The sequence below is a fragment of the Halichoerus grypus genome, chromosome 13, assembly GCF_964656455.1.
Source record: "Halichoerus grypus chromosome 13, mHalGry1.hap1.1, whole genome shotgun sequence".
NCBI lineage: Eukaryota > Metazoa > Chordata > Mammalia > Carnivora > Phocidae > Halichoerus > Halichoerus grypus.
The window spans coordinates 66919117-66934232 of NC_135724.1; the positions used below are offsets into that span (position 1 = coordinate 66919117).

General features: G+C 49.4%; 1 protein-coding gene across 4 annotated transcripts in view; it reads right to left on the minus strand.

The window, feature by feature from the left end:
• The window catches only part of KLHL22 (kelch like family member 22), a 39170-nt gene extending 26977 nt beyond the window's left edge, over window positions 1-12193 (minus strand). The window contains exons 1-2 of one of the 4 annotated variants that reach the window (XM_036104296.2): window positions 12128-12193; window positions 6112-6377 (exon numbers count right to left, since the gene is read on the minus strand). In XM_036104296.2, the coding sequence (XP_035960189.2) occupies window positions 6112-6338 (227 nt within the window). In that variant the 5' untranslated portion in view covers window positions 6339-6377; window positions 12128-12193. Of the gene's footprint in view, window positions 1-6111; window positions 6378-6478; window positions 6605-10000; window positions 10109-11789; window positions 11888-12127 lie in introns of those variants that run through there. The other 3 variants (XM_036104298.2, XM_036104297.2, XM_078060671.1) reach the window with 3 other exon arrangements.
• Between the last annotated feature and the right edge of the window lie 2923 nt (window positions 12194-15116).

Below are 15116 nucleotides of genomic sequence, written 5' to 3' on the forward strand. Positions count from 1 at the left end.
TCTTTCAAAATAAGAGTTAGGGAGGGAAAAAAAGGTTGAAAGAAAAATAAAATATACATCCACTCCTTTTGTTTTTGTTGTTTTTAACCAAAAATGGATGCCTAATTCTTTATCATAGCCTTACTACTTTTCTGTAACACTGAAATTATGAGAAAATAAAAACTTAAAAGGTGAAGAACTTTTAAAATGATGTCCTGGGGTGCCTGAGGGGCACAGGTAATTAAGCATCCAACTCTTGGTTCCAGCTCAGGTTGTGATCTCAGGGTCGTGAGATCAAGCCCCGTGTCAGGCTCTTTGCTCAGCGTGGAATCTGCTTGAGATTCTCTCTCCCTCTCCCTCTACTCCCCACCCCCGTGCACGTGCTCTCTCTCTCTCTAAAATAAATAAATCTTAAAAAAAAAAAAAAAAGAATAAAATGATGTCCATACCTCAAAACCATTAGGATTGCCACTACCCAAAAAACCCAGAAAATAATACATGTTGGTGAGAATACAGAGATAATGGAACCCTTGTGCACTGCTGGTGGGAATGTAAAATGGTGGCAGCTACTGTGGTAAACAGTATGGACGTTCCTCAATTCAATATAGAATTAACATATAACCCAGCAATTCCACTTCTGGGTATATACCCAGAAGAACTGAAAACAGGGTCTCAAGACGATATTTGTACATCCACGTTCATAGCAGCATTATTCACAATAGCCAAGAGGCGGACACAATGCAAGTGTCCCTCCACAGATGAACGGATTAACAAAATGTGATCTATTCACACAGTGGAATATTGTTCAGGCTTAAAGAGGAAGGGAATTCTGACACATGCTACAACATGGATGAATCTTGATGACATGTTAAGTGAAAGAAACCAGTCACAAAGGACAAATACGTATGATTTCACTTATAAAAGGTTCCTAGAGTAGTCAAATTCATAGAAACAGAAAGTGGAATGGTGGTTACCAGGGGCCGAAAGGAGGGGTATAGAGAGCTGTTGTTTAATGGGTACAGAGTTTCAGTTTTACAAGATGAGAAAGTCCTGGAGACCCCTTCCACAACAGCATGAATACACTTAACACTACTCAGCTGTACACTTTAAAATGGTTAAGATGGGGGGCATCTGGGTGGCTCAGTCGTTAAGCGTCTGCCTTCAGCTCAGGTCATGGTCCCAGGGTCCTGGGATCCAGCCCCGCATCCGGCTCCCTGCTTGGCGGGGGGCCTGCTTCTCCCTCTCCCACTCCCTCTGCTTGTGTTCCCTCTCTCACTGTCTCTCTCTGTGTCAAATAAATAAATAAAAATCTTAAAAAAAAAAACAGTTAAGACGGTAAATCTTATCATGTGCTGAAAAATCACAGCAGGGCACTGACAGAGTAAGTGGGGGGCATGAACAGCACAGAACACTGCAGAATGAAGGCCGCCTCTGCTGCTAGGATATCATAACCAGATGTCCAATGAGCGCCCTCAGATGTACAATGGGAAACATTCCCTACGTCAGCTTGTTCAGGCCTCCAATCCCTGGTCCAAACCCTGGAGTCCAAGTATGTTTCAGAATTCAAGAGATTTCAGGGGGCTCCTAGGTGGCTCAGTCGTTGAGCGTCTGCCTTCGGCTCAGGTCATGATCCCAGGGTCCTGGGATCGAGCCCCACATCAGGCTCCCTGCTCCGCGCGGGAAGCCTGCTTCTCCCTCTCCCACTCCCTCTGCTTGTGTTCCCTCTCTCGCTGTGTCTCTCTCTGTCAAATAAATAAATAAAATCTTAAAAAAAAAAAGAATTCAAGAGATTTCAACCGGAGAAACACTGCACCCATGCCATGTATGATGTCACACTCCTGTAGGGTCTGGGTCAGTACCTCACATCCAAACTCCTTAGTATTTCCAAAGCAAAATGTAAAAGACATATACTAAGTAGGATAAAAATAAAATTAGCCTTACATCAGTTTAGGGCAGGTTTTGTAGTTTAATAGATTTGGACCAAAATTTAAAAAACAAAAACTCGTGGAAAAAAGGGCAATGCGGGAGAACCCAGCTTTCCCCATTCCCCCCACAAAATTAATGACTGGACAGCTATCAACTAACAAAAACGGCTCTAGGAGACTCCCTGAATACACTTTAGAAGCTTCAGCAACACAGTGGAACAAAAAAACAAAACAAAACAACTTTCAAATTGCAGGGCTTTGGGGGTTTCAGAATTCTGGACTAGTATTTGCAAAAAGAAACTGTGTATGGATAAAGAGGAACTTTTAAAAATAGTTACCGTGGTTGGGAGGGGGGTGAGGTGGGGAGATGATGTGGGAGGGCAGGGGTAAACTGGTGCCTTCAACTTTTTTTCACCAATTCAAAAAGTATTTTAGGGATGCCTGGGTGGCTCAGTCGTTGAGCGTCTGCCTTCGGCTCAGGTCATGATGCCAGGGTCCCGGGATTGAGTCCCGCATTGGGCTCCCTGCTCAGCAGGGAGCCTGCTTCTCCCTCTGCCTGACACTCCCCCTGCTTATGCACACGCACGCGTGCTCTCTCAAAAATAAAAAAATAAAATCGTTTTTAAAAAAAGTATTTTAGCTGCAGGAATGGATGCTGATATCTGTAAAAGGTCCTCTTTGAGTGAATAACATGGAACGAAGCCCCCCCGGGCTAGGGTCTGCTGCTTTGCAATACATTAGGGAGAGGGATGGTAGTGCTGCGGAGCTCTGGACTGAGGTCTCACTGAAGGCTCCACACTGTCATTCACAAATGAGCTGCAATTTTCTTGTATCTTGGCTATCTGTCCAATTTTGATACCAATGTTATGTAACTCTCTTTAAAAAATGTGAAAACTCTCAGGGGCGCCTGGGTGGCTCAGTTGGTTAAGTGTCCGACTCTTTTTTTTTTTTTTAAGATTTTATTTATTTGACAGAGAGAGACACAGCGAGAGAGGGAACACAAGCAGGCAGAGTGGGAGAGGGAGAAGCAGGCTTCCCGCAGAGCAGGGAGCCCGATGTGGGGCTCGATCCCAGGACCCTGGGATCATGACCCGAGCTGAAGGCAGACACTTAACAACTGAGCCACCCAGGCCCCCCAAGTGTCCGACTCTTGATTTCAGCTCAGGATCTCGGGGTTGTGGAATCAAGTCCCCATTGGGCTCGGTGCTCAGCACGGAGTCTGCTTGTCCCTCTCCCTCTGCTCCCCCACCACAACTTGTGCTTTCTCTCTCTCGCTTGCTCAATAAATAAATAAATAAAATCTTTAAAAAAATTTTTTAGAGGGATGCCTGGGTGTCAGTCAGTTAAGGGTCTGCCTTCGGCTCAGGTCATGATCCCAGGGCCCTGAGATGAAGCCCTGCATCGGGCTCCCTGCTCAGTGGGGAGCCTGCTTCTCCCTCTCCTTCCGCCACCCCCCCGCTTGTGCTGTCTGTCAAATAAATAAATAACATCTTAAAAAAAAATTTTTGGGGGGGACTTCCTTTCTCTTTCTCTGCTCTGAAAGTTTAAAGGGCATCAGAGTCTGTGTCATAAAAGGCACAACTCCCCAGGACATGTCTGGGCTTCATGTTTTTGTGGAGAATATAACTTTCTTTTTCAGGGGTGAAGTTCTGTCCACATATACTTTCTACAAAATCATCAATTTTATCCAAATTTTCAAAATCACAGGCATTGAGTTGAGTATCTTATAATTCACAGTATGAAAACTGTGTGATCCAGGGAGGCCACATGCAGGACAGAACACTTGTGCCTCCTGACACACAGGGGTGGGGAGCACAGGAACCAGCACAGAAGTAGACAGGGCAAAGCAGGAGGGGGCCATGGGAGCCAAAAGATTAGTACAGTGGACAGTTATTACCGCAAGTCAAAAAAACAAGACCCAAGATGCACGGTTTAGTCAATCCCTAAACCTTGCACAGAGTATACACCAAAGGAGGATTCCTGCAGGGGGTGCCTCCCAAGACAAGGGTGATCCAGGGCCATGCAGCTCTCTGTCCCCAAGGGGTCAGCAGCCTCCTGAAGGGAGGAGCCAGCCCTGAGAGCCAGAGGCTGGGAAAGGGTGCAGAACAACTAGAGAAAGCTCCCCAGAGGAAGAGGCACCTCAGCTGGGCCCAGAAGATAACACTGCGGGGCAGGAAAGGCAGAGAAGGGCAGCACTGCTGAGTAACAGCATAAGTCAAGGCACGAAAGCCTGGCCATGTCTGCCCTAGGCCACCACCGGTCATGCTCTCTATAAACTCCTTCTGGAGAATAGGAGGTACTTACACCATGAAGAAATATTTCACTTGATAGTTCCTAAAACCAAAAAATGAGAACTGGGGCACCTGACTGGCTCAGTCAGTGGAGTGTGCGACTCTCGATCTCTGGGTCATGAGTTCAAGCCTCACGCTGGGAATAGAGATTACTCTAAAAAACAAAAAAACAGGGGCACCTGGGTGGCTCAGTAGGTTAAGCATCTGACTCTTGGTTTTGGCTCAGGTCATGATCTCGCAGTCGTGGGATCGAGCCCCAAGTCAGGCTCTATGCTGAGTGCGGAGTCTGCTTCAGATTCTCTCTCCTTTCCCCTCTGCCCCTCCCCTCCCACTCCCACTCCTCCCCCCGCCACACACTCCCTCTCTCTCTCAAATAAATAAAATCTTTAAAACAAAACAAAACAAAAACAAAAACTGAGAACTATAACTAATACTTGAAGACGAAACAATGAAACAGAATCAGAGCTGGAATGGGAATCAGGTGGCTGGGGCTGGGGCTCCTCCTCTCACCAGGGTACAACAAGGGTAGTGGCACCAATTCTTCCCAATGTGCCAATGGCTGGGATGGGGTCATGAAGGAGGCCACAGAAACCCTAAGGGACCAAGAATCCATGGGCGGGGGGGTGGGGGGGAAGGAGGAAGGTCAGAGGCTTAGGCCCTCAAGATGAGAGGGTGTGGGGCGCCTGGGTGGCTCAGTCGGTTGAACATCTGATTTCTACTACGGTCATGATCTCAGACTGGGGGCGAGCGGGGCTCTGCGCTCAGCGGGGAGTCTACTCGTCCCTTTGCCTGCTCCTGTGCATGTGTGCTCACTCTCTCTCAAATAAATAAATAAATACAATCTTAACCAAAAAAAAAAAAAGATGAGAAGGAAGACGGCCAGGGAACGGGCACAAAAGGCACAACTTCCCACATCACATGGCTGTGTGGACAATGTGTATACACAACTGACCACTTGGCCTTGGCCTCAGCACCCACAGGGACCCAAAGCCTGATGACCAGGCTCATGTGGGCTTCTAGTTAGCATTATAAGAACACCACTGGGGGGCGGAGAGGACACTGAAAGTTTAAGGCATAAAGTGCCAATATCTTAAAAAAGGTGTGTATATGTCTTTGTGCGTGAAGAGAAAGCAAATACAGTAAAATGTAACAACTGGTATTCAGGTGTACGTAATATTATTCTTTCAACTTTCCACAGATCTGAAATTTCTCAAAATGAAATGTTGGGGAAACCAGAGTAAACGGAAACAAAATCTGTTTTATACCAAGATACAGAAAATTCATTTTATAAAATGCAACAGGACAAGTAAAGTCAAGCGTGTTGTCTTTTAAGAAACAGGAAAAAAGGTGGGAGCCTGGCTGGCTCAGAAGAGCATGCCACTCTTAATCTCAGGGCTGTGAATTCCAGCCCCACCCACACTGGCTAGAGATTACTTAAAAAAAAAAAAAAAAAAAAAAGAGAACATGTCCCAGAAGAGCTGAAAGAAAAACAGATTCAGGGGTGCGTGGGTGGCTCAGTCAGTTAAGCGTCTGCCTTTGACTCAGGTCATGATCCCAGGGTCCTGGGATCTCCCCGTATCAGGCTTCTTGCTCAGCAGGGAGTCTGCTCCTCCCTCTCCCTCTGCCCCTCCCCTGGCTTGTGCTCTGCTCTCTCTCGCTCACTCTCCCTCTCAAATAAATAAAATCTTAAAAAAAAAAAAAAAAAGTAGAAAGAAAAACAGATTCCAAGACCCCTCTGTCCCACTCAGTGTTGGTGAGTCACTGTAACAAGCAGTGGGAGCTCGGGGAGAGCAGGGGACTTGGCAGCTTCTGACTGGTTCGTCCCACTGGGTCACTGTGGGTGCCAACACAAACACCTAGTGGAGCCAGGATTACCTGTGCTACTTTACTTGTGAGAACATGTGAATGTAACTCACCTGAAGTAATCACAGGATGCAGCCAGCAGGATTCGATGGGCCTCAATGTGTCTCCCCTCCACCACCAGGACAACATCAAAGAGGATGCCACTGTCCCGGAGAGCCAGCAGCCCCCGGAGCAAGGCCTGGGAGTGCTGTGCACTCCGGTAGGTGTTGTTGACACAATGCGGGTGTGAGGGCTGCACAGGAAACTTGCACAGCTGGGTGAACTCCTGCTCCTCCGCCATCCTGACCACCACACCAGACCTCACCACTGCGGCTGTCAGCTGAAGACAGAGGGGACAGGGAATAAGCCAGGGAAGCAACACCGCACAGTGCACAGACTGGCCCAGTGGCACCTGCTGCCCGTGGCACTTGTTCCTCCCACCTGGGCTTCCCCTGTGGTCTTTAAACCCACGAATTCCCTCTCCCCTCCCACTGCTTCTACAGACTTGGGGCCTCCTTCCTGAAGACCTGTGTCCCTTCATCTCCAGGATTCTTCATTAAATTTTGTCTCCTTCAACATCTCTGGGAAACAGAAGGGTTCCGGAGACAGACTGACCTTGGTTGGGGCCCCAGGCCTACCAGGGACTCACCACATGACCAACCTGAGTCTCAGGTTCCTCAAATGAAAAGGGAAATAAAAGCACCCCGCCTCTTGGGGAAATCTAAAATTGGTAAACGATGAATATAAAGCACAGACCAGGTTCTCAAGAGCTCTTCCTCTCTCCCACTGAGAGAAAACAAAACTGGGGCACCTGGCTGGCTTAGTTGGTAGAGAATGCAACTCTTAATCTCCAGGTTGTGAGTTCGAGCCCCACATTGGCAATAGAGTTTGCTTCAAAAAAAGAGAAAGGGGCACCCGGGTGGCTAAGTCGGTCTTCGGCTCAGGTCATGATCCCAGGGTCCTGGGATGAGTCATGCATTGGGCTCCCTGTTCAGTAGGGAGTCTGCTTCTCCCTATACCCTCCCCCCATGCTCGTGATCTCTTTCTCTCATGCTCTGTCTCTCAAATAAATAAAATCTTTTTAAAAAAAGAGGGGCGCATGGGTGGCTCAGTCAGTTGAGCACCTGCCTGCGGCTCAGGTCATGATCCCAGGGTCCTGGGATCGAGCCCCGCATCCGGCTCCTGCTCAGCAGGGAGCCTGCTTCTCCCTCTCCCTCTACCACTCCCCCTGCTTGTGCTCTCTCTCTGTCTCTATCTCTGTCAAATAAATAAATAAATAAAATCTTTTTTAAAATAAATAAAAAATAAAAGAGAGAGAGAGAGAAAGAACAAAACTAGGTTCCCTCACACAGGAATGGATGCATAAAAATGACAACAGACTTGAGTGCTGGCCAGGATACCCAGGGGAGGGTCCAGGACCTGTCTTCTTTTACCAAGATTCTGAGAGTCAAGCACAGTAATTTGAACTAGAGCTGGTGCATTCAAGATCATCTGCAGCACGTTTTTAGTTCAAGGTTACTTTGTAATAATTGAGTATGTTCAAAACATGCACAATGATTTGGGTTGAAGCCTCAGAAACCCAATCAGTCAAACAAACCTACCTCAAACACACTTTGGCCATGCATTCTGAGTCAGGGCAGCCAGTCCTGCACTGCACTCTTGGGCTGAGCTAAGCACTCTAGCCACAGCACTGCCACCCAGCCAGCAAGTGGGAGCTCAGGGGTCACCTGCCACACTGCCTGTGGCCACTACGGCCATTCCAATATCCCCTCCCCCAAATTAGTTTCTTCTCCAATTCCCTGTACTGTGTCTTTAAGAGAAAAAAAATGAAAGGAGCACCTGGCTAACTCAGTCAGTAGAGCCTGGGACTCTTAATCTCAGGATTGTGAGTTCAAGCCCCATGTTGGGTGTGGAGCCTACTTAAAATTTTAAAAAAGCGGGGGTGGGGGGATGGAGAAAAAGAAAAATAGATTCTACTATAAAACTTGCCAAACTGCGGTCCCTGGGTGGCTCAGATGGTTAAGCATCTGACTCTTGATCTCAGCTCAGATCTTGATCTCAGGGTTCAGAGTTCAAGCCCTGCACTGGGTTCCACGCTGGGCATGGCACCTACTTAAACAAATGAACAAACAAAAAAACCTTGCCGAAATGAAGAGGCCTCTGTCCTCACTACTACAGCTCCGGAGCACACCTGATTGCTTTGGACTCTCCGCTGCTTCCCATCCAACATGCCCCATTCCCCTCTGTGCTGGTCCCTCAGTGTGCCTCCTGGATTTGGAACCTTCACCCACCTACCCACTGCTTCCTCCGCATCCTGGACTGGCTCACACACAGACAGCCCGGGCCAAGGGGTAGCCCCCATTAACCACCTCTCTTGACTTGAAACTCTGCCCCAAGCAATGCTCTCTTTTCTGATCCCTTCAGCCAACACACCCTGCCCCAGCCCACCCCTCTTTCCCAAGAATCTACCCTATATTCCCAAATGCACCTCCAGCTCGATGCCTAATCCAGCCAACAGTGGGGAGGGCCCCACTGGTCTAGTTTTCTTATTCATACAGCCACAAGTTCCACATCGGAAACCTCATGGTTTCAATGATCTCTTTTCTTTTTATACCTGCATCTATCAGATCCTCTAGTTCTGACTCCTTCTCTCCTATTTCAGATGCCCATCCACTTATTCCTCCATGGCCACCACTCTGGGTCACACCACAGCAATGACACTCCCAACTGGTTTCCTTCCTCCTGTCCCATCCTCCCCATCTCCCCGGCTCAGGCCGCTGGTGGTCCCCAAATGCCCAGTGAGTATACCACCTGACTTCTCAAGCACTGGCCCCCTACTACCTTCTGCTTAGGTCTCCCCATGATCTGGCTCAAAATGTTCCTTTCCCATATACCCTGTCACTAGCCCTTAGACCAAAAGGGACACCTGTCATCCTCTAAACACCATCAGACTCCCACCTAGACCTGTCTCTTTATAACCCCATATTGGTCAAGGTCTAGTTCGATCTCTTCTCCCTCTGCCACTGTATCAAGAACAAAACAGGGCGCCTGGGTGGCTCAGTTGTTAAGCGTCTGCCTTCAGCTCAGGTCATGGTCCCGGGGTCCTGGGATCGAGTCCCACATCGGGCTCCTTGCTCAGCGGGAAGCCTGCTTCTCCCTCTCCCACTCCCCCTGCTTGTGTCCCCTCTCTCGCTGTGTCTCTCTCTGTCGAATAAATGAATAAAATCTTTAAAAAAAATTATAAAAAAAAAAAAAAAAAAAAGAACAAAACAGGCATGCTCCATCACTGAAGTTGTTCTATCTACCCACCAGCTAGGGCTTTATCTCACTCACATTGCAAAACTCCATGACTGTTGGTACCACTTGTAACCACATGACTCTGAGCACTTAGCTCATTATCTCCAAGTCTAAGCTTCCTCCTCACTACCGTGACCACCAGGAGAGTCAAGAAGGCCTCCTTCCCTAAGGGTGGCAGCGGGGACTGACTGCTCCAACAGACATCAACCCCACGTCAGAACTTCTCTGCCCCTTTGAGAAGGGATCCATGGCAGCTACACTTACTACGGAGTACAGAATACAGTAGAAGACTGCCTCCTCGGGCAAGCAAAGCACATTTACCAAGCACAATTTAAGGAACTAAGCTAGGTGCTGAGGGCAGTGTGAAGAAAACAAACCAATTCGCTGCTCTGTAGGAGCATAGCTCAGAGTGCAACACATTCAAGACCACGCAACACAGCCTTGTTCATAAAGCAAGCATTGGCCACGACCAGTATGTCCATCCTCAGAGGCATGGATGCTGCAACACAGTGAGCCAACAGAATACTAGACAACAGTTAAAATGGGCAAACTAGAACTCAAGCTATAGTCATCAACATGGAGAAATCTCAAAGCCACGCAAAGGGAAAAAAAGCACACTGCAGAATACATATAATACAAAAAGTTTGAAATCACACAACAAAATACCGTCCAATTTTGCTTGTAGATAGGTGTTACAGTAGAACATACATAGGCACATTAAAGGAATTCAGGATCATGATTTTCTCCAGGAAGGAAAAAGGGAATGTTTTATTTCTTTAAAACAAACAAACAAAAAAAAACAAAGAAGACAAAACATTAGGATCTGATAGGGAGAGGTAGTAACTTTTCTGTTAGTATGAAATATTTAAAAACTAAATTCTCAAACTTGTTTTTTAATATGTTCACATTCAAATTCAAAAGGCACAGAAAGGTATGTTATGAAACTTAAATTTTCCTCCCACTTATGCCCCAACCAGATCCTCTCCCAGAAGAAAACTACAATTCTACCTTCCCTAGTAGGGGACATCTACAGATTCAAAAGCAAATCTGGAAATCTACACCGTTTCCCCCCTTCATTAACTTCTGCATATGAAAACTTAATATCCCTCCCACAGTCCATTGTATGGATAACTGCATGTTATTTAACCAACCCTTTTCAGAGAGACATCTAGGTTTCCTCCAATTGTTTGCTTTTGCAAACAGTTACACATTGAAAATCATTTCGATATGCCACATATGCAGCAGTTATCTGAGGAAAAAATCTAGATACATAACTGCTGGATCATTTGAATTTTAATGTTTATTTGTCATTTGAATGCATATTGCCAAATTGCCCTCCATAGAGGTTATACTAATTGATTCTCCCACCAGCAAAGTGTGAGACCCTGGTTCCGACCACCATCTAGCCCACCAATAGCGTTTCTTTTTACTCTTTGTTGACTTAGATGAAAAACAGCATTTCACAGTGCAACTACGTTTTGGTAATTAACAAAATTTCAAAAAATAAAAAATTAAGTCAAATGCAACACTTCTTTTGTGATTCTTTCCCATGAACGTTCTTGGAAGCTCACTTGGTGGCACCTTCTTTCTCCTATTCATTTTACAGGGATTACTCTATCATGAAGTCTTTCCCTAGATTAAGTTCCTTCCAGCTCCATAACATCTCTGATTCGACTCATCACAAGCAAGGCCCCTCCACTCTGTGCTGTTTGTTCAAAGCTTTTGAGGGGAGCAGGAAGGAAGATTTATGTCCCAAGTAGGTACAAACTGAAGGATGTAAAATGATTTTTTATGAACTCATGGATGACAGCGTCAAAAGTATTTTTGAAGAATTTTCAACTCAACACCATTTACTGAGCAGGCACCCCTCAGTCCTCTGAAGCGCCCCAAAACATTGTCTGCCTTCAATGAACCCCAATCCTTGGCAGCATGAAGCAAGGTCTGCAACAAAGGGATTAGGGACAGTTGGGAAGAGGAGAGGAGGGAGTAGGTACTAATCTCCAGAATGGGGAGCCATCATAGGAGTGCCAACTCGGATGCGCTCTGGAATGAGTCTTCCAGAAAGCTGAGTTGGGGCATCTTGGTGCACCAAACCTGCGGCCAGGCCCGGCCTCAGGGAGGCCTGGCGCGAAAAGGTCCCCAGGCATAAGGCGATGGCGACCCATCGACTCCGGCCGACGCAAGATTGGAAGTAGTCAGAACCCGCGGCCAACGCTTCGGGACCCGGGACCCGGAGATTTTGCAATGACAGCGCGATCTCCGGCTTCTTTTTGGAAACCGCGCGAGCTGGCGAGGTTGGACTTCCTCGGCTGCAGCCCGCGGGCCCCCCGACCCCCGGCCCCGGTGAGCTGCTGAGGAAACTGAGGCTCGCAGGCCGAGGTCCAAGGTCACACCAGGTGGTGGCAGTCCGGCCCCGCCCCACCCGCCTGTTGCAGGACCCGCCCGCGCACAGTACCGAGGGTCGCGGCTGGGAAGGCCGCGCTCAGACCCGCCGCGGGCAACAGGCCAGCCCAAGGGCTAGGAGGCCGGCGGATCCCGCAGCGGTGTGGAGGTCCGGTATCTCTGCTAGCGCCAGCTCCCCGCCCAGCCGCGCCCCCGCCGCGCCCCCGCCGCGCCCCCGCCACGTCAGGCCGCGGGACTCGCCTCAGGCCTCCACTCCCGCGCCTCCGGCCCGCGCCCGCCCCTGCGTCCCCGCGCCCCCCAGGGCTGCTGGCCCGGGCCCCGCTGCCGCCGGCCGCCCGCCACCCGCGCTCGCTGCCACCCGGCCCACCGGGCCCGCGCCTGGCAGCTCACCTGGTGCCGCCGCAAGCTGAGGCCGCACTCGCCAGAGGCGGGGGCGGGGCGGGCGGGCGGCCGCGGGGGGAGGGGGGCGGGCCTCGGCGAGTCACGTGGCCGCGCCGCGCAGGCGCCAGCCGGGTGTAGACGGAGGCCGGGGGACGTCTCGCTGGGGTGCTGGGGGAGGGGCGCCGAGCTCTGGCGGGAGGAGGGGCGCCGCCCGAGGCAGCTTTTCCGCGGGCGCAGCTCTGGTCTTAGCTCAGCGGAGCAGAGCTCCAGCTGCCTGGGCGACCGTCCGTCTCTACACCTAGCGTAGCTCCTGGCACCGGGCGGGGCTGAACGAATGAATAAGTGAATAAATGAAGCAGGGCCTTTTGGGAAGGGTCGCGCCCTGTAAATCTATTTCCTCCGTCCTTCTCTCGTTTCCTCTCTCCTTCATTCTCTCACTTTTTCGTTCCTTCGCTCACTCATTCCTTCCCTCCCTTTTCTCCTTTATTCCTTTACTCCTCATTACGTCTCTTACTCATTCCCTCATTTCATTCCCTCTCGCTCATTCCCTCCCTCCCTCGCGGTCCCATTAGTTCACAGTGCTTCTGCTGATCGCCTGCCCTCTGCTGGATGTTGGGGAGAAGAGATAAACTGCCTGTGTGAACAGGTGTTATCCCGTTTACTGAGATTCTGAAGTAAATCCAATTCCCATCCCAAAGGGCTGGACCCAGCAGTCCGCCAGGAAGCTCTTGGTATTCATTTTTCTAGCCTCACCTGCAAGAGGATCTTGTCCTCCGAGGCTCATTTGTAATTGCCGTGTCCAGCCGGAGGTTCCAGCCAGCAGAGCCTCCTGATAAAGTCGGGATATCCTACACTGTTGTTTATTAAGAGGCGTTATGAAGTGTGGGGGAAGGATGTGGCTAGGGATGGCTCATGGTTAAAAAAGGTGTACGGGAATGAGGAAGAAAGTAAATGAAACAGAAGCACTGTCCTGGCTGATCCCAGAGTCCAGACAAGGGCCAGGAGAGTAGGACCAGACTCCAGGACCAGGGGTTCCCAGTGGGAATGGGCTTCTGGGAAGACTCTGGAGGAGGTGACCCCCTAGCTACATAACAGATGAGAACTTCTGGAGAATGGGAAAAGCATTCCAGGAAGGGGAGTGTCAGTAAAGGCATGGAGATGAGATCCTGCAAAGTGAGTAGTCCGGAGGCCACCAGAAGTTTCTGAGTCTGAAGAGAACACTGGAAAGTAGACCCTACCTCTGGACGTACAGGTGGATGTGGCCCTGAGGGCAGCCTTCCGCCAGGCCTGGCAGATGCCAAGATGGGTTGCAGACTGGACTAGAGGGTGGGAGGAGGCTGAGTATGGGGACAGCAGTGAAGCTATAGCCTCAGGTGGGGACAGAGTGGGGACAGGGAGGTGCTGGCTGGAAACCTGGGAAGGAGGCAAGTTCCCCACTACACATGAGTGATGGGTGAGGAAGAGTGAGCCCAAGAGATGGTGGGGAACAATGAGGTTACCCCCGTCACAAGGAGATTGGAGGAAGAGCAGGTTTGGGGGAAGACAAGGCTCACTTTGGCCCCAGGCAGGGTAAAGAGAATGCAGTTGTCCAGCTAAGGACCTTTTAGGCTTGAGGTAAAGTCGTGGACATATCATACACTTTAGCCAGAGGTGATGCACTGAACCAGAACAAGTATAAGGAAAAGGAGAGTGAGTTGAGGACAGAGCACAAGGTGCACTGGTGTTCCAGGGGACACCCAGAGAGCAGGAACCCATAGACGAGACAGGGGAGGAGTAATCTCAAAGGTCCAATGGCGCTAGATGTGAGGGTGGCCCCGGAGGGGAGAGGAGGCAAAGCCCCTGGATCTGCTACAGGGAGGCCTTTCCTTGGAGTGGCAGAGCCAGCCTGCAGTGCCTGAGGTATGAAAGGAGGCAAGGACAGGAAGACTGCCAGGTCTGGCCTCTGAGATGAAGACAGATGGGACCACAGCTTGAGAGGAGAGACTGAAGAAAGCACCTTCAGGGTGTTGAAAGGGTCTGGAGGGTGAAGAAGATGAGGATGAGTGAAGGGGATAAGGCCAGGAGCAAGGTGGGGTGCTGGCCGGGACTGAGAGGACAGGACATTCCCCAGTGTTCAGAGCTAGAGGGACCATCATCTCAAAATATACCCAGATCAAGTCAGCAGCTTTCCCACTGGAAAATTCTAGAGGAGGAGAGTGGCAAGATAAGAGGAGGCCCCAGAAGGTATGGTGTGCAGGATCATCTGGTGTCCTCCCATGGATGTGTTTGCTGTCTAGGAGATCCTGCCTTCCCTGAGCATACAAACTTCTGTCCGCTACTTTAGGGCTATATTTCCAGAACCTAGAACAGAGCTACCACTCAATAGGTTCTAAGTAAATAAAAGTGGAGGGAATTGGAGAGAAATAAGAAGCTGAGAGACTGGTTAAAGAACTGATAGAGATAATGGAAGACTTTCCAAGCTTCAACCCAATGGAAGATATTTCAAAGGAAAAGCCAAACACACTTGTCTGCTACACAATTTGATCACAGACATCCTAAAAAAAAAAAACAATTGAGGAAATGTTTGCAACAAACTCGAGAGCAGGGGCACCTGGGTGGCTCAGTCATTAAGCGTCTGCCTTCGGCTCAGGTCATGATCCCAGGGTCCTGGGATCGAGCCCCACATCGGGTTCCCTGCTCGGTGGGAAGCCTGCTTCTCCCTCTCCCACTCTCCCTGCTTGTGTTCCCTCTCTCGCTGTGTCATTCTGTCAAATAAATAAATAAAATCTTTAAAAAAAAACAAACTTGAGAGCAAGTGGCAAATAGTATATAAAAAATTAACACAAGGGGTGCCTGGGTGGCTCAACTGGTTAAGCATCTGCCTTCGGCTCAGGTCATGATCTTGGGGGCCTGGAATCGAGTCCCGCATCAGGCTTCCCCGCTCAGTAGGAAGTCTGCTTCTGCCTCTCCCTGTGCCCCTCCTCCCTGCTTGTGTTCTTTCTCTCTCTCTCAAATAAAC